At 38.1% G+C, this 17,628-nt stretch overlaps 2 protein-coding genes across 2 annotated transcripts; both read right to left on the bottom strand.

The window, feature by feature from the left end:
• Positions 1-208: 208 nt before the first annotated feature.
• Positions 209-1,254, bottom strand: LOC121991420 (serine/arginine repetitive matrix protein 1-like). The gene is made up of 2 exons (XM_042545425.1): positions 1,242-1,254; positions 209-663 (listed from the first exon to the last, which is right to left on the bottom strand). The coding sequence occupies exons 1-2, from the start codon at positions 1,252-1,254 to the stop codon at positions 209-211; spliced, it is 468 nt and encodes a 155-aa protein (XP_042401359.1).
• Positions 1,255-3,301: 2,047 nt separating this feature from the next.
• LOC121990565 (transcription factor GHD7-like) lies at positions 3,302-4,784 on the bottom strand. The gene is made up of 2 exons (XM_042544680.1): positions 4,195-4,784; positions 3,302-3,769 (listed from the first exon to the last, which is right to left on the bottom strand). The coding sequence occupies exons 1-2, from the start codon at positions 4,546-4,548 to the stop codon at positions 3,464-3,466; spliced, it is 660 nt and encodes a 219-aa protein (XP_042400614.1). The 5' UTR covers positions 4,549-4,784; the 3' UTR covers positions 3,302-3,463.
• Positions 4,785-17,628: the final 12,844 nt, after the last annotated feature.

The following is a 17,628-nucleotide window of genomic DNA, read 5'->3' as shown; positions in this document are numbered from 1 at the left end:
TATAAACAGTTTAAAATACAGGTTCCAAAACCAATTTCAGTCCCAGATCATAGCAGTTTCACAAGGGTGTCAACTTGTGCTGCCTAGCACAGAACGGCATAGATCAGTCCTTGAACAGCTGCTCATGGCCATCTCTAATCAATGCAAGGACAGATGTCCTTCTCAATCGGCCAACATGAACGTAGCATCAACAGGAACCATGCCACCATCAGAGAAGAGCAGCACCCCCGGCGCTGGAGGACGGCGCTGGAGGACGACACTGGAGACGGCGCTGGAGGGCGTTGGAGGGAGGTCGCAGGCGATGAGGAGGCAACGGTAGGGAAGCGGCGCTGCGCTCGAGGTCGCGGGAGGGTCGACGCTGGAGGGAGGAGTTCGCCTCGCGAGGGCTAGGACTTTTGGGGTTTTTGGGCGCTGGAGGACGGCGCTGGAGGGAGGGAGCGGGAGGGAGGCCGGAGTCGACGAGGGAGGTCGCCAGGGGCGCTGGAGGCCGGCGTTGGAGGGAGGGAGGCAACGCGGGAGGGAGGAGAGTTCGCGAGGAGGCTAGGGCTTTCGAGGCTTTTGGCGCTGGCGTGTGCACATGATTTGCACGTGAGGATCCCAGTTTTATACGAAGTTTCTGGTCCAGGGAGGGACCAGGAATTGCTGGTCCAGGAGATCCGCCCCCTGGTTAAGTATAGCTTAAAAGGTTAGATGATACTATCCATATCACCAAGGTGCACCTTCCTTTTCGGAAGCCCAAACTTAAGAACTCCAAAGTTAAGCGTGCTTGGTTTGGAGAAATCTGAGGATGGGTGACCTCCTGGGAAGTTTTCCAGGGTGCTTGCGAGTGAGGACAAAGCACGCTGAAAGGACCTCTAGTGGTCTGTGGAACTAGTCGTCAACCCGATGGACAATTATGGTGGCGTTCCCGGTTCTATCTGGGTGGGGTCTGCCCGGGTCGGGGCGTTACAAGATCACTTGGAGGTGATTGGATATCCAGACTCTAATTTTGCTAGATGCTTGGATAGCAGGAGATCCACTTCGGGCTATATCTTCATGCTTGCTGGAGGGGCTATATCTTGGAATAGCGTCAAGCAGACGCTAGTAACCACTTCTACTATCAAGACAAAGTTAGTAGCATGCTACGAAGCATCCAATCACGAGATTTGACTGCGAAACTTCATCACAGCATTACAGATTGTTGATGGTATTGACAGGCTACTGAGAATCTACTGTGATAATAAAGTCGCTGAACTTTATGCCAAGAACAACCATTGTTCGTCGAAATCTAAACACATTGACATCAAGTTTCTAACGGTTAAAAAAAGAGTTCAGAGTTGTCAGATTATGGTAGAGCACATCAGAACAGATTCTATATTGGTCGATCCACTCACCAAAGACTTGGTGCCTAAGGTGTTTCATGCGCATGTTGAGGATATGAGAGCTCTTCTTATAGAAGAAGAACTCATCTAGTAGAAGTCTGTATTTATTTTTATTGCTCTATGTTAATTAATAAAGATAAACATTTTTTTTTATTATTGTACATACTTAAAGTTCAAAACATTAATAGGAATTTATATGTTTGTTTGACACTCTAACTATGATATCATTATTTACTACTGCTGTTTAGCATTTGGTGTTTGTAAATATGATAAAGATTTCTTTTGGAATCATAAAGTTGATCATGATTTGCTATTGCAGTTTAGCATAAAGTATTTTGCAAATATAATCTGACCTCTTTTGAGGTCATCTTAGGACCAGTTGGAAATTGACATGTATTGATCACATTTCATGTAATTTTCACTCTACATATCCACATCTTGATCTATGTCATTAATGACATTGATATTGTGATTACTGTTGGGGATTGTTACGATCATATACAGTAGCTATGACTTCTTTAGTCCTATATAAATGAAGTTAATAGACCAGATTGTTTACAAGGGTATTTTGTACTAATAAAGTTTGATATCAACTAAATTTTTACTTGTATTTCACATACAACTCACATATAGCCCAAGTGGGAGATTGTTGGATATAATTATCCCTATTAGGTGGGCTTATTTGTAAGTTACACCCGTGAATACGATCTGAACTCTTTAAAGTGATCTAACTTATGTCTAGTGGATTTCGAGTAATTGGATGTGGATCTCATATGTGTAGAACCTATAGTCACACATCTATTATCATCTATTTGTTGATAATATATGTTCAGTATATATATGAATTTATAGTCTCACATATATAATTATCGATGGGTTGATAATAGATGTGCACTATATAATGGGTTGGTCCCCAGAGGATTATGACATCTTAGAGACGTCTCTTCGTTCTCTTTTGACGAAGAGGATTCGGCGCCGTCAACCCTAACTTCTCCGGAAGGCCAACCTTCTTCTTCTTTTTCTTCTTCTTCTTCCGCGGGATTGTTGGATCGACGAGCTCTACACGAAGAACAATGACAATTCCGCTGCATTCAGGTTCTTTGTAATTACAGTATTTATTTTCTTATGTCATGTTCTCAGTGAAACTAGATCTTCTTGTTCTTGTATTTTTTTATATGTGAATTCTTTATATTTTTAAAATTCATGTGGCCTAGGATTTATAAGAATCAATTAGAAGGAACACAATTGAACAAACACAACTGTTCAAGTTCCTTATTCCTTCCATTATTTTCTATTTTATGAAAATCACCAACAACGATTTATTCAATTATTTGCATTTGATTGACAATGATAAAAACTCTTATAAAATAATTAGAGATAAATTCATTCTCCTGTATAAAGAGTAATTCAAACTTAGTCCTTAGAGTTTGAAGTCGAACTTTCTTTATTTTGCCCACACTTATAATAGAGTTACAAAGCATCTCTCATGCTTTCTTTAATGTTGTCTCATTGGGGCCGGCATTAGGAGAGCCGCTAAGATAACGGATCTATCTTTTTTTTTTAATGTTGTCTCATTGACTATCTTCTCGAGCGTGTTTTCATCCAAATTTTGATAGATGGTAGTGAAAGCAATTGATTTTCCTTTTTTTTCCTCCAAAACATCCTTTTGATTTTGAAGTAAAATAATTGTCACGTCTAAAGGCTCTTCAAAATCAATTTCAATAATATCTTATACTCCTTCGGATCCAAGTATTTTTCATTCTTAGTGATCAATTCTCTAGGATATTGTGAAAAAAAAAAGGATTTTGATGTCATCAACTAGGATACCACTTTATTAGAAGGTTGTCCTCGGTACTTTTGCAATCACTTCATAGTAAATTAACTTGTATTGTAATAATAATTTGATTTTGCACAATGACTTACGTTTTGCCAACTTCACATTATATTATATAACTATTTAATTATATTACTTAGTAGAAATCTCTAAACCACACCTCATTCATTAATTAGATACATGTACTTTATTATAGGCAGGTACATGAATTATAAGCGAGCTATTATATATATAATCATCTTCATCATCATGCATCTTGTTCTTCTTCTTAATGGAACCATCTTGAGTCAAACCTATGAAGATCATAAGGCTGCTGCCCGGACAGTGGCTGGATCTCTGTCGACTCTGATGTCTTTGCAAAACGCCCTTTTACCCTCGGTCTCATCTCGGCATAGGCCTTCCTTGACGCGTATCGAATCTGCTTCTCGTATTTTCTCTTCTTCCTCTTCTCTTTGTACCTCATGATCTTGGCTTCCCTCTCCATTGTTGGGTCACCCTGCAGGTCGCCGACCATGCCTTCTCTGATCTTCATCCCGCTCGAAGCGTCAGTGAATGTGCTCCCCGCGAAGGACATCTGTTGATGATCAAGGAATAATTAATTAATTTAGCAGGCACCATGATAAGTGGAATCAAGATCGATCTACTTGATGATATATGGCTAGAACAGCCAGTCGCATGAAATGACATGCAATTCTGCCCTCCTTTTCATCTCTATTTTTATGCATGAATCGATCGCACAGCACTCAGAGAAATGCAACTACATATCATTAGCTGAAATATAATTACAGTATCTGTACGACCAATTCCTTTCTTTTTCTGGACCGACCGAGACAGCACGTGTAAATGACAGCATGAATTTAACACACGAAATCTTTGTATCTTTATGAAATAAATACGGAAATTTTGTAAAATAGCCAAAAAAAAAAAAATTTGTCGAGGGTAGTAGAGGAGTGTAATTATAAATTTATAATGATCTAAAGAGAGTTAAACTCCACTCACGATGGTGGCACTCGACGCCGCCGCCATCATGGGGACTGTCTCCGGCAGCCGGCTCGCGGAGCTATTCAAGGAAACATCAAAGGTGAGGCCACGTCCGGAGTCAAAACCACCACCACCACCTCCCCCTCCCAAGCCATCAAGATACTTGTGCGGCTGTTCCGGCGGCGGATCACTGTCCTTAGGGTCGCTAAACATCCACTCCACCGAGTCGTCGTGGCCAAAGAACTGGAACTCGCGCATGGGCTCGTTGAACAGCACCGGAATCGCGCGGTTGAGGTCGGTGCAGTGGGGGCACGCGCCGCCGTCTGCGCCGCAGCACACGTCGTTGGACCCCGACATGGCAGCAGCGATCATGTGTCCTCCGGAAGGCCTGAGGAGGAGGTCTGGCTAGGGTTGTGGGGGGAGAAGGGAGTTAAATTAATGGATGTGTGGCTACGTAGTCCCTCGCAAAGGAAGAGAGAGAGAGAGAGAAAGAAAGAGAGAAGGAGAGGATCTTGGAAAGGAAGGGGATGCCAATGAGGTGCGCGGAAGAGATCGCTCTCTGCGATCACTACTTTTTCTCGTGGAGGATTCTTTGCCACTTTTGATTTTGGCAGTGTGATTAAAGCTATGGCATTCATGCACACACAATATCCACCAAATTGTCTGGCGATTATAAATGCTTTCTTTTTTAATTTAACGTAAAATCGGCGGCCACTGTGTGGCGAAGGAATCGTGATTTGCCAAGAGGGACAGGGACAGGCGGAGGCCCCACCGATGCGTGTCTCCCGATCAGACCATAGCTGCCGTGCCGAGTGGGCGAGGACTGCCATTGCTGTTGCGTGTTCGGGGGCATGCAGGGGATGACGGGTCGCGTCGACGCGTGGAGCTTGCAAATCCAGAGGTTGCGGATTACAGGTTATCTGATCGGAAATGAATGCTGGGAACGAATCTGACGTAGATCTTGTCCATATCTGAAACAGCAATTATGTCGGAGCAACTAACCAAATAGGTCCTTTGAAATTAAAAAACAAAAAATTACCCTGTAATTAGATGTAATTAACTGGAATTGGATAGTTTGTTCTTCCAGTTTAAGATTTTATTCCTGTTTGATTTAAGTATACAGAGAAGGTGAGATGGCTCTTTCAGAAATCAGCAATGCAGCAGCTAGCTAGCCATTGACGCATGGTTTATCCTTATAAGTGCAGGTAACATGAAAAGCATTAATTAAAACAATAATAATCATGAATCCTGCTAGAACTTTTGTGTCAGATTGAAATGAAGTGGACTATTTTATTTTATTTTATTGTGTGTTTGTGTGTTATTATTGTTGATGTAAGAGTGCATGGTGGAAGAACTGGGAGATCACGTGGTGGTTATTTAAGAAAACAGCTTCTAAAATGCGGTCGGCTACAGGTAGCTGGAGCCAGAGAGATTTAGAAAGTCAAAAGTCAAAATAATGATAAGGATTTAACTTTATCGTTTCCCCTCTAAATCCCCCGAGAGGTCACAATTACCACGAACAAATTAATATATTAACGACGAGGAACTCATTTTTACTATATTATTATTTATTAACACTTATACTTCCTCAGCTATTCTATTCTGCTTAAATCTGGCTGAGGATGAATTACGAGGAGTAAAACAAAAATGTTGATTTCAAACTTTATTATTTTATATGTCTTTTATGATAAATAAAAAGAAAAAGTAAGAATATTCCATTTTGATAAAAAAAAACATACCCAAATTCAACAACTTTAATCGGCTATCTTTATCATGATTTTCATACCCCATTTTGGGAAGGTCATGGAGGATGTGAGATTTAAGAGAATATATAGTGTTATCGTTAGGGGTGTAAACGAGTTAAGTCACTCATGAATTATTCGATTCTCAATTCAAAAAATAATTATTCGAGTTCATTCAATTAAATTAACGAGTTAAGTTCGAACTTAATTTAAAGTTAGAAAATATTATCGAATCGAACTGGAATTTAACAATATATTCATACGCTCGTGCCGTTTGCAATCAAGCTACTTAATTTCATTACGAGTTGAACTAAAGTTTACGAATTAAAGCTAGGGCTTAGCTAAAAATGAACCGATCCAAACTCGAGCCTCTTATTATTCTAACTTAACTCGGTTCGATTACACCTCTACTGATGGGTACTACAGTTCGCTATTGAATTCTCACAAAATGAGCCGCAACTGCCAAAACATTCTTATCAACCGGCTATATATATTTATATTAATATAAACCATGCACTCCAGCATGTACACCACAATTTAATAGAAGATTGCCTGAACCATGCGTGTACACCTCAAAAGATTCCTCTCCTTTTAGGTATTCGAATTAGAGTGTGAAGGAAGAACATAGACATCATCTTCCAATTCCCGCAAATCAAACATGGTGGAATAAATTAAAGCAAGAGGCACAAGGATGAGATAAGGGAGTCAAAAGGGGGGATGGGGATGAGAAGGTGACAGCTGAAACAAGAGAGGCTGTGAATCTTGTGCTCTGCTGCAAGATGTGCTCTTATGTCCATGCACGCACACCTTTTGCCCCCAACAATTTCAACTTTTAAAAGGAGAATAAGGGGGCCGGGGGCCCTAGCTTGAATATGCAAAATCTAATCTATGGTTGGCTTGGCCTTTGGATATGCTAAATCTGTTGCTCCATCTTGTGTGGCTGATCGGAAGCTCAGTATCTTTATGTGCCATGAGATTATACCGGAGACTAAACGTATGGCTTTGAGCCAGCTCCATGTCCATTCAGTATATGTGGCATAGGGTGGTGGTGGCCTAATGAATATAAATGATATATATCCAAAGCTAGCTAGCTGCCTTTAATTACTTCTTAATTAAGATAGGTAGTCATATCCATGAATGAATCTTAAACCATGTAATGAACTACTGAATACCACGGTTTAGAATTTGAAACATATAACCTCCTTTCTATGACGTACGTGTGTTCCCTCTTCACTGAAATGAAATTGTAACAGTTCATTCTTCTTCATTTAAACTAGGGCCAAGAGAAGAAGAGCTGCTCTATGTTAGGGGCGATTTGTGCTAGAGGGGGGTGAATAGCTCGTCGTGCTCCGGTTATCTTGCTTCGTGATGATGAACTCGAAGCAAACTTATAACGCTAACACAAAGGATTTACTTGGTATCCACCTCAAGAAGAGATGACTAATCCAAGGATCCACACACGACACTTACTCCACTATGAAAAATACTTCTTTTCAGTAACTACCGAAGGCGGAAAATCTTATACAAACTCTCAATACAAGAAGAAAGAAAAGGGAAGTAAATACAGGTAAACCCTTACAGGATTTACAGCATGAAACTCTAACTCTAGCTTCTTCTTCTTGTGGAACGTCTCTTGACTTAGAAAATACAACAGCACTTGACTCCAAGACGCTCCAAGAAATGGCGGCGAAAACCTGTGAGAGTCATGAGTAAAACGGTGGAGAAGAGTTGTCGGAGTCGCTGCGAGGAAGACGACTTTAAACTCGACGTTTCCTTCGCAACAATCACATCCCAATCGATTGATCAATCGATTGGAGAGGTTTGAATCGATCAGTCGATCAATTCAGAGCGCTTCTGTGCTCGCTGGAAAAGGCATGAATCGATCACCCGATCGATTCAACCTCTATCGCGACTTTACGTGATTTCCAGCTCCCCAATCGATCGGTCGATCGATTGGCGGTGTCCAATCGATCAGCTGATCAATTGGGTAAGCTTCTGCATGCGTGATTTCGGTTCCCAATCGATCGGTCGATCGATTGGGTCAGCCTTCAATCGCGCACACAGTCAATCGATCGACTGATCGATTAGACTATAGTTCAATCGATTGGCTTCCCTTGGACTTACTTAACTCAAGTCCAAGGTTTCCAATTCCAACATTCGGTCAACCGTGACCTGTTGGGGCTTCTTCATACCTAGCATCTGGTCAACCTTGATCTGCTTGGACTTCTTCACCAAGTGTCTAGTCAATCCTTTGACCCACTTAGATTTTTCTCCTCGTGCCAAGTGTCCAGTCAATCATGACCCACTTGGACTTACCATCTCGTGCCAAGTGTCCGGTCCTCCATGACCCACTTGGACTTCCTTCCACCAAATGTGCAGTCATCCTTGACCCATCTGGATTTCCTTGTGACAAGTATCCGGTCAACCCTTTGACCTACTTGGACTTCCCAACATCAAGCGTCTGGTTAACCTTGACCCACCTGGATTTCCACGTGCTAAGTATCCGGTCAACCCTTTGACCTATTTGGACTTTCCAACACCAGGTATCCAGTCAACTTTGACCCACTTGGATTTCCACGTGCATAGCTTCACTCACCAAGTTTTTCCACTGCCCGGCTTCACTCACCGGGACTTCTACCTGCCTGGCTTCACTCACCGGGACTTTCACCTGGCTATTTTTTAATTGTCTAGCTTCACTCACTAGGTCTTTCACCTGGCTTCAGTCACTAGGATTTCCAACTGCCTAACTTCACTCACTAGGTCTTTCAGTCTGTCTGGCTTCATTCATCAGGACTTTCGATCTGTCTGGCTTCACTCACCAGAGCTTTCCAATCAAGTATCCAGTCAACCTTGACCTACTTGACTCTTCTTCACATCAACCTGGTCAAACCTTAACCAAAGGAGAATTACTCCAACAATCTCCCCAATCAGACGATTGCACCTGCAATCTCCATATATTGTCAAACATCGAAACTCAAACATCAGGACTTAAGCTTGAGTCAACTCAAGCTTAATCAAACTGGTCAACCTTAACCCAAGGGATGTTGCACCAATAATCTCCCCATTTTTGATGTTTGACAATACCTTTAAGTTAGGCTAATTCCATAGCCTCAACTTTTCTTCATGCCAATGCATGAATGAAGGGTTCCTTCATTCTCTTCCTTTCCTAGAGGGCAAACTCCCTCTTTAGGTAATGAAGGTCTAACTTAAATCTTTCATTCTCCCCCTATTAGCACACATCAAAAACTCTCCCCCTGAAGAGTTACTCAACGTTGTTCACAATTTCACTCATTGTTCACAACACCACAATGAAGGTCTCGTACCTTTCATCGTATTCAATGCTCACCCGTGAGCATTAAACCACTTCACAATGCTCATCCTAGAGCATTCATCATTCCAACAATGAAGGTTCTGTTAGAGTGTATACTAAAAGCCTAGCTTTTTGTAAACATTTATTTTGAAATAAAGAATCACATTGGTCAAATGTCTACATTTATATGCTAAGTGTAGTTGTTCAATTAATTTATATTGTAGATAACATGGTATGTGGTGTCATATACAGAAGATCATGTTATCAATTTCTTATAAATTATAAACAGTAGCTCACGACTAAGATGGAAAGGAACAAACCATTGGAATAGTCGTAGTGTAATTTGGTATTAATTTATCTTAAGTATAAAATTACACTAGTACACTTTGAGTGTATTGAGCAGGACTATTTAAGGTAAGTTCTTTTTATACTGACTGCATAAAAGAACAAAACCTTTGTTATTATGGAAGTGTGTGCTCTTAATCATGATATAATAACAAGCACATATACTTAATATTCATTTCTTTAATTTATCAAAGGGTGTGATTTAGTTTGATAAATCAATAGGCCCGATAAGTTGGGAAATGGTATTATTTATATGGTGTGTCATTGATTATAGAATGAAATTGTGTCCTAGTAATCTAGGTTGATGATGTTCCTAAGAGGAGCTCATAAGGATTGTCATGTAAACCCTGCGGGTGGACTTAGTCCGACATGACGATGAAGTTGAGTGGTACTACTCTTGGAGCTAGATATTAATTAAGTGAGTTGTCAGTAACTCATTTAATTAGTGGACATTATATGTCTTAAACACAGGGAGACTAACACACTCATGATAAGAAGGAGCTCATATAGTAATATGGGATTAGTGCAGTAGTTCAATAATAACTCTTTAGTGGAATGAGATATTATTGATGAACTCGAGTTGGGTGTTCGGGGCGAACACGGGAAGCTCAAGTTCATCAGGAGACCAAAATCAATTCCTTCTCTCAGTTCCTGTCGTAGCCTCTTAATTATAAAGTGTTATACCCACACATACCCATCTTCTTACCCACCTTAAGGTGATCAGCCAAACTTAGCTTGGAGCCCAAGCTAGGGTCGGCCAAACCAAGGTTAGATGGGTCAAGTAGGTGGTCGGTCCTAGCTTGAACCCAAGCTTAGGTGGCCGGCCATAATTAAATTAAAAGGGATTTTAATTTTTAAAATCTTTCCTTATGTGGAAACCATGGTTTTAAAAGAAAGTTTAAAATTTAAATCTTTCCTTTTATAGCTTTCTACAAAAGATTCAAAGAAAGGTTTGATATCTTTTCTTATTTGTAGTTAAAAGGAAGATTTTAATTTTTAATAAAACTTTCCTTTTTTGTAACCATCCTCATGGTTTTAAAAGAGAGTTTTAAAATTTAAATCTTTCCTTTTATAGCTTTCTACAAAAGATTAAGAGAAAGATTTGATATCTTTCCTTATTTGTAGATTGAAAGGAAGATTTTAATTTTGGAGAAAACTTTCCTTATTGTAATCATCCACATGCCTTAATAGAGAGATTTTAATTTATAAAAGTTTCCTTTTATAACCAACCATGAAGGGAATTTATAAAGAGAAATTTTTATTTTAAAAATTTCCGGAAATAAATTAAGAAATTTTAATTTTTGTTTAAAACTTTCCTTGTTTGGAGGACAATAAGGTGGCCGACCATTAAGGGTTGAAAAGGAAATTTTTAATTAGATTTTCCTTCTTAAACATTGGCAAGGAATATAAGGAAATTTTATTTATTAAACTTTCCTTATTTGCCAAGACCAAAGAATATAAAAGAGAGGGTAGAGGTGCCTCACCTCATAACATATCTTCTATTATTCCTCTCTTTCTTGGTGGTGGTCGGCCCTCTCTTCTTCCTCTTCCCCTATTCTTCTTCTTAAGTGGCCGGCGACATCATCTTCTTGGAGAGATCTTGGTGGCCGGATTTTGCCTGGAGAAGAAGAAGAGATAGGAGGCATTGTTTCCTAGCATCCCTTGGAGCTTGGTTGGTGGCCGAAGTTCTTCATCTCTAGGAGATTGTTGGTGGCCGAAACTTGTTTGGAGAAGAAGGAAGCTTGGGTGGATTCTCGTCTCGGTAGATCATCGCCCACACGACGTCCGAGATAAGAAGAGGAATACGGCAGAAGATCGTGAGGTCTATAAGTTATAAAAGGTATAACTAGTTATTAGTTTCCGCATCATAATTAGTTCATCCTTTTATTTAGATCTTGAAATACCAAACACAAGAGGCTAATGAATCTAGGTTATCGAATTTATGTTTTTGATTTTGTGTTTCTTTTATTTTTGAATTTGTGATTCGATTGTTCCTTTTGGTTAAACCTAGGGTTACTATAAGGAAATTAAATATTAAATTTCGTTGAAAGGCTTTGTCTAGGAAGTGGTGGATGCTCCCATACCCAAGAAGGCCTAGTGCCTCGCCATGTTTAACCTAGAAGTCAATCTCTGAAATTAATATTTAATTGAATTTGTAACATAGGTGGATTTAGATCAATAATGTTAAGCATCATTTGCGATCCAAGTCTAAACCACTAAGAACAGATAAGTTGAATTTGAAATCAATAATGTTAAGTTCTGTTTACGATTCTAAATTTAATTTCTAAATAACACAATAGGTTGTTAGGAATGGTTCAGGACTTGTACAAAATTTTTGTACAGGGGAACCAGTACGATATTCCGAGTAGCAACCAACAGGTCTCATATCCTTCATTGTATTCAATGCTCACCCTTGAGCATTAATCATTCCAACAATGAAGATATCTAATCTTTCATTATTTTCCCATGCTTAACCTTGAGCATTTTACAAAACGAAAGTTTAACCACCTTCTATAGTTTCGAAAAAATTAATTTTCATGTCCTTAAAGAGTAAGTCGCCCTAAAGACATGCTTCAAACTTCTGTTATTACACCAACAATGACTTGGAATCCCTAAACCTTTAGGAAATCCAAAATTTAAAGTTTTAAGGTTTAAAAATTCAATATTGAAACTGAACCTCAAACTAAACTTCAACCTAGTGGTCCCTTAACCATTTCTCCTTGTTTTCATCATGAAAAACTACCCTTAAATGTGTATAAATGTATTTCAAGAGGTTAGGAATGGTTAAAGAGACTAAAAATGGCTTAAAGTGGTGAAATCAAACTTTCCCATCCAAAATTAGCCTTTTTAATCGATTGGTTTGGGACTTAATCGATTGACACTTGCTTCAATCGATTGCCCGATCGATTCCGCAAGCTTCTGTTCGCAGAAACCCTGCTTGAATCGATTGACTGATCGATCCAGCAGAGTTAAATCGATCGGTTGATCGATTCAACAAGCTTCTGCTTACGACAATTCCCTTTCTCAATTAATTGCCCGATCGATTGAGGCACTTCAATCGATCGCCCGATCGATTGGATCTCTGATTTCCTGAAATCCAATTTCGGCGAAATTTAGAAATACCCTAAAAATTTTATAAAATTCTAAAAATCATGAAAACTCATGTAGACATTATTTAGGGTATATACTTTCATGGAAAAATATTTTTCTAAGAAAATACTTCATATTTTCAAAGATTGACACAAACTTGGAAACTTGCAAAAACTTCAATGTTTCTTCCAAGTTTGTGTCTAACTATTCAATGATGATTACTATTAAAAGATAGCCTTCACCAAGGTTTTCAAAAATATTTTAAAATCATTTTTAAAATAAATTTCCAACCATGTTCTTTGGACTCAATGCACATGACTTGTACATTAGCTTTCTCAATGATTAAAATACACATAACTATATGCTTTGATGAAATCAAAACTCAATTAGATGCATTAAATCAACATCTTGAGTCTTGTTGATCATCCTAACATCTCATTTATATCTAATGTGTACTAAAACACATACAAGTCATCTTATAGTCTTTGTGAGATGTAGACTTTGTTTTTGGCCTAAACTAGGGATCATGCATATCTATCTAGGCATTTTGAATCATGAACATCTACCTAGGATGTCACTTGTTAGTAAATGTCATTGTCCTTAATCATAAGAAAATTTAAAATAATGCATGATGATTCATGACATACTTCGAAAAGAAATGATTCTCAAAAAGAAAATACACTATTGTTATATGATGTATGTTGGTTGCTACTCGGAAAACCTAGAGGTTCCACTGTACAAAAATTTGTACAAAGGTCTGAACCTTTTCCTAGCTACCATGTGTTCTTTTAAATTAAATTTTGGATCGCCTGCGGAACTTAACACGTTTGATCCCAAACTTAATCTATTTGTTCTTTTAGGTTTTGACTTGGATCTCCTGCGGAACTTAACACGTTCGACCCAAGTCACCTTAAGTTATTAATTCCATTAAATATTAATTTCCATAATTGGTTCCCAGTACTGACGTGGCGAGGCACATGGCCTTCTTGGATATGGGAGCAACCACCACCGACTAGACAAAACCTTTTATGGAAAGCTAATATTTAATTTCCTAAAATAACTTTAGGTTAACCGAAAAGAACAATCAAATCACAAGGAAAAGAAAAACAAAATAACACTATATCGAAAACAAATTCAAAACTCTAGAATCGTATGCCTCTTGTATTTAGTATTATTTCCAAAAATAACTAGTATGATGCGGAAAGAAAAAATACTAGTTATACCTTTTAGAAAAACCTCTTGATCTTCTACCGTACTCCTCTTCTAACCTCGGATGTTGTGTGGGCAACGATCTTCTGAGATGAGAAACCACCAAAGCACCTTCTCCTTTCTTCAAATTTCGGCCAAGTACAAAGCTTCCAAAAGATGAAGATCTTTTCCACCAACCAAGCTCCAAGGGATGTAGGCTTTCTCTCCTTCTTCCTCAAGCTAGATCCGGCCACCAATTAAAACTCCATAAGCATGAAGAGGTTCGGCCACAAAGAGAAGAAGAAGAGAAGAAGGAAGGGTCGGCCACACCACCAAGGAAAAGAGGAAGAAAAATAGAATAGAGTCGTTCACCTTGAAGCCTCCTCTACCCCCTCTTTTATAATCCTTGGTCTTGGCAAATAAGGAAAATTTAATAAAAATTTCCTTAATTCTTTTTCCATTGAAAAGAAAAATTATTTAATTAAAAATAATTTTCTTTTTCAAATACAATGGTCGGCCACCTCAAGCCCCAAATCAAGGAAAGTTTTAATTAAAATAAGAATTAAAACTTCCTAATTTGTTTCCGGATATTTATAAAAATTTCTCCAATAATTTAATCCCTTCGTGATTGGTTTATAAAAAAGAAATTTAATAAATTAAAATATTTCTTTTAAACATGTGGATAAAAAGAAAGTTATCTCTAAAAATTAAAATCTCTTTTAATCTACAAATAAGGAAAGATATCAAGTCTTTTCTTAATCTTTTGTAGAAACTAATAAAAGAGAATTATTAATTTTTAAACTTTCTTTTAAATCATGAACATGGTTAAAAAGGAAAGTTTTCTTAAAATTTAAAATCCTCCTTTAATCAACAAATAAGGAAAGATTTCAAATTTTAAACTCTCTTTTAAACATGTAGATGATTTACAAATAAGGAAAGTTTTTACCAAAAATTAAAACCATCCTTTTAAACTACAAATAAGGAAAGAGATTAATCTCTTCTCTTAATCTTTTGTAGAAAGCTATAAAAGGAAATTTTTAATTTTTAAACTCTCTTTTAAAACCATGATATCCACATAAGAAATAATTTTAATAAAAATCCTTTTTAATATTCTAGTGGCCGGCCACCTAAGCTTGGGACCCAAGCTTTGGCCGGCCACCTACATGACTCATCCACTTGATCTTGGCCGGCCCTAGCTTGGGTTCCAAGCTAGCTTGGCCGGCCCCATTGGATGGGTAAGAAGGTGGGTATGCGGTGGGTATAAATCTCTATATACTAGAGGCTACGATAGGGACCGAGAGGAGGAATTGGTTTTGGTCTCCCGATGAAATTAAGCATCCCGTGTTCGCCCCGAACACACAACTTAATTTCATCAATAATAATTCATTCCACTAAAGAACTATTATTGAACTACCGCACCAATCCCAAATTACATTTTGGGCTCCTTCTTATTATGAGTGTGTTAGTCTCCCTGTGTTTAAGATAACAAATGTCCACTAATTAAGTAAGTTACTGACAACTCACTTAATTAATATCTAGCTCCAAGAGTAGTACCACTCAACTTCATCATCATGTCGGACTAAGTCCACCTGCAGGGTTTAACATGACAATCCTTATGAGCTCCTCTTGGGGACATTCTCAACTTAGATTACTAGGACACAGTTTCCTTCTATAATCAACAACACACACTATAAGTGATATCATTTCCCAACTTATCGGGCTTATTGATTCATTGAACTAAATCTCACCCATTGATAAATTAAAGAAAAAAATATCAAATATATGTGCTTGTTATTATATTAGGATTAAGAGCACACACTTCCATAATAACTGAGGTCTTTGTTCCTTCATAAAGTCAGTATAAAAGGAACGACCTCAAATGGTCCTACTCAATACACTCTAAGTGTACTAGTGTAATTATATAGTTAAGATAAACTAATACCTAATTACACTACGACCTTCCAATGGTTTGTTCCTTTCCATCTTGGTCGTGAGCTACTGTTTATAATTTATAAGGAACCAATAACATGATCTTCTGTGTGTGACACCACACACCATGTTATCTACAATATAAATTAATTGAGCAACTACTTTTATCATAAATGTAGACATTTGACCAATGTGATTCTTATTTCTAGATAAATATTTATACCAAAAGCTAGGCTTTTAGTATACACTCTAACAATCTCCCACTTATACTAAAAGACTAAGCTGTCATATCTGCTGCCATACATCTGATTCCCATGCCTTTCAAAAAGCTCTTGCCTTAAGGACCTTAGGTTATCATCTGATGCAATCTAGGCGGCAACAACTTCTCCTCGTTATACAATTTCTCGTATTGGGTAGTACTTGCGCTCTATTGTGTTCACTTGCCTTATAGACTTATGGTTTCTTCGAGTTTGTTACTGCACCATTATTATTACAATAAATTGTAATAATCTTTGGACAAACTAGAAATCATATCTAAGTCTATCTTGAGGTAATTAAGTCATTCAGCTTTTATGACTACCTCAGAGGCTTGCCATATACTCAGCTTCTATGGTGGAGTCCAGAAAAACACCTATGCTTATCAATCTTCCATAGTTATGACTTTTCCTCCTAAAGTAAACACAAAACCCCGAGGTCAACTTATTATTGTCCCTATCCGATTGGAAGTCAAAATCCGTGTAACCCACAGGGACCAAATTAACTGTCTTGTAAGCTAGCATATAATCTCTAGCACCTCTAAGGTACTTTAATATATGCTTTACTGCAGTCCAATGTCCTTGTTTAGGGTTACTTTGATATCTACTAACTATGCCCTTGGCAAAATAGATTTCTGATCTCGTGCATAGCATATATTAGGTTGTCTAACTGCCGAAGCATAAAGAACTGCCTACATGTCCTCAATCTCCTTTGATGTCATCGGAGACATCTCTTTAGATAAAGACACTCCATGCTTAAAAGGTAAGAAACCTTTCGAGGAGTTTTGCATGCTTAAAACGAGCAAGGATTTTCCGATGTATCAAGCTTGGGATAAGTAAAATATATTTTTTCTTTCGATCCCTTATTACTTTGATCTCAAAAATATATACATTCTCCCAAGTCCTTTATATCGAATTATTTGGACAACCATACCCTTACTTCTGACAACATTTTGATATTGTTTCCAACTACCAAAAATGTTATCTATGTATAGTACAAGAAATACCACCACGTTTCCATCACACCTTTTGTATACACAAGACTTATCCGTTTACTCAATAAATCCATAGGTCTGGATTACTTTGATAAACTGGATGTTCCAAGACCTTGAAGCTTTGCCTCAGTCCATAGACTGATTGAGCTTGCACACAAGATGCTCTTAGCCCTTTGCAATGAACCCTTCTGGTTGCTTTATATGGATGCTTTCATCAAGACTTCCATTAAGGAATGCTATCTTGACATCCACTTGCCAAATAGATAAAAGAATCCGGATAGACCTAAGCATGGCTACCAGTGAAAAAGTTTCCTTTTTCATCAAGCCTTGCTTTGAAAGTTACTACCTTCCTTTCTATCCCTCTTTTCCTATTATAGACCTTTTTACACCCAAAGGCTTTTACATCATTTGGTGGTTCTACAAGCTTCCAGATTTTATTAGAATACATATATTCTAATTCTGTTATTCATTACTCTTTGCTAAGATGTTGCATCTTTATCTTGGAGTGTTTCGTCATATGTCAGGAGATCAGGTTCATGTCCTCCAGGGATCGAGTCAAAAAACTCTCCCAAAACATGAATCCTTTTAGGTTGCCTAAC

Source organism: Zingiber officinale, chromosome 6B (assembly GCF_018446385.1).
Source record: "Zingiber officinale cultivar Zhangliang chromosome 6B, Zo_v1.1, whole genome shotgun sequence".
Taxonomy (NCBI): Eukaryota; Viridiplantae; Streptophyta; class Magnoliopsida; order Zingiberales; family Zingiberaceae; genus Zingiber; species Zingiber officinale.
The sequence above is the reverse complement of the archived record's forward strand: the minus strand, read 5'-3'. Positions and strand labels throughout refer to the sequence as shown.

Coding starts and splice junctions, on each gene's coding strand:
- LOC121990565 (XM_042544680.1), bottom strand. CDS start 4,548: ATGATCGCTGCTGCCATGTCGGGGTCCAACGACGTGTGCTGCGGCGCA. Junction 3,770..4,194: donor CGGCGTCGAGTGCCACCATC/GTGAGTGGAGTT, acceptor GATCATCAACAG/ATGTCCTTCGCGGGGAGCAC.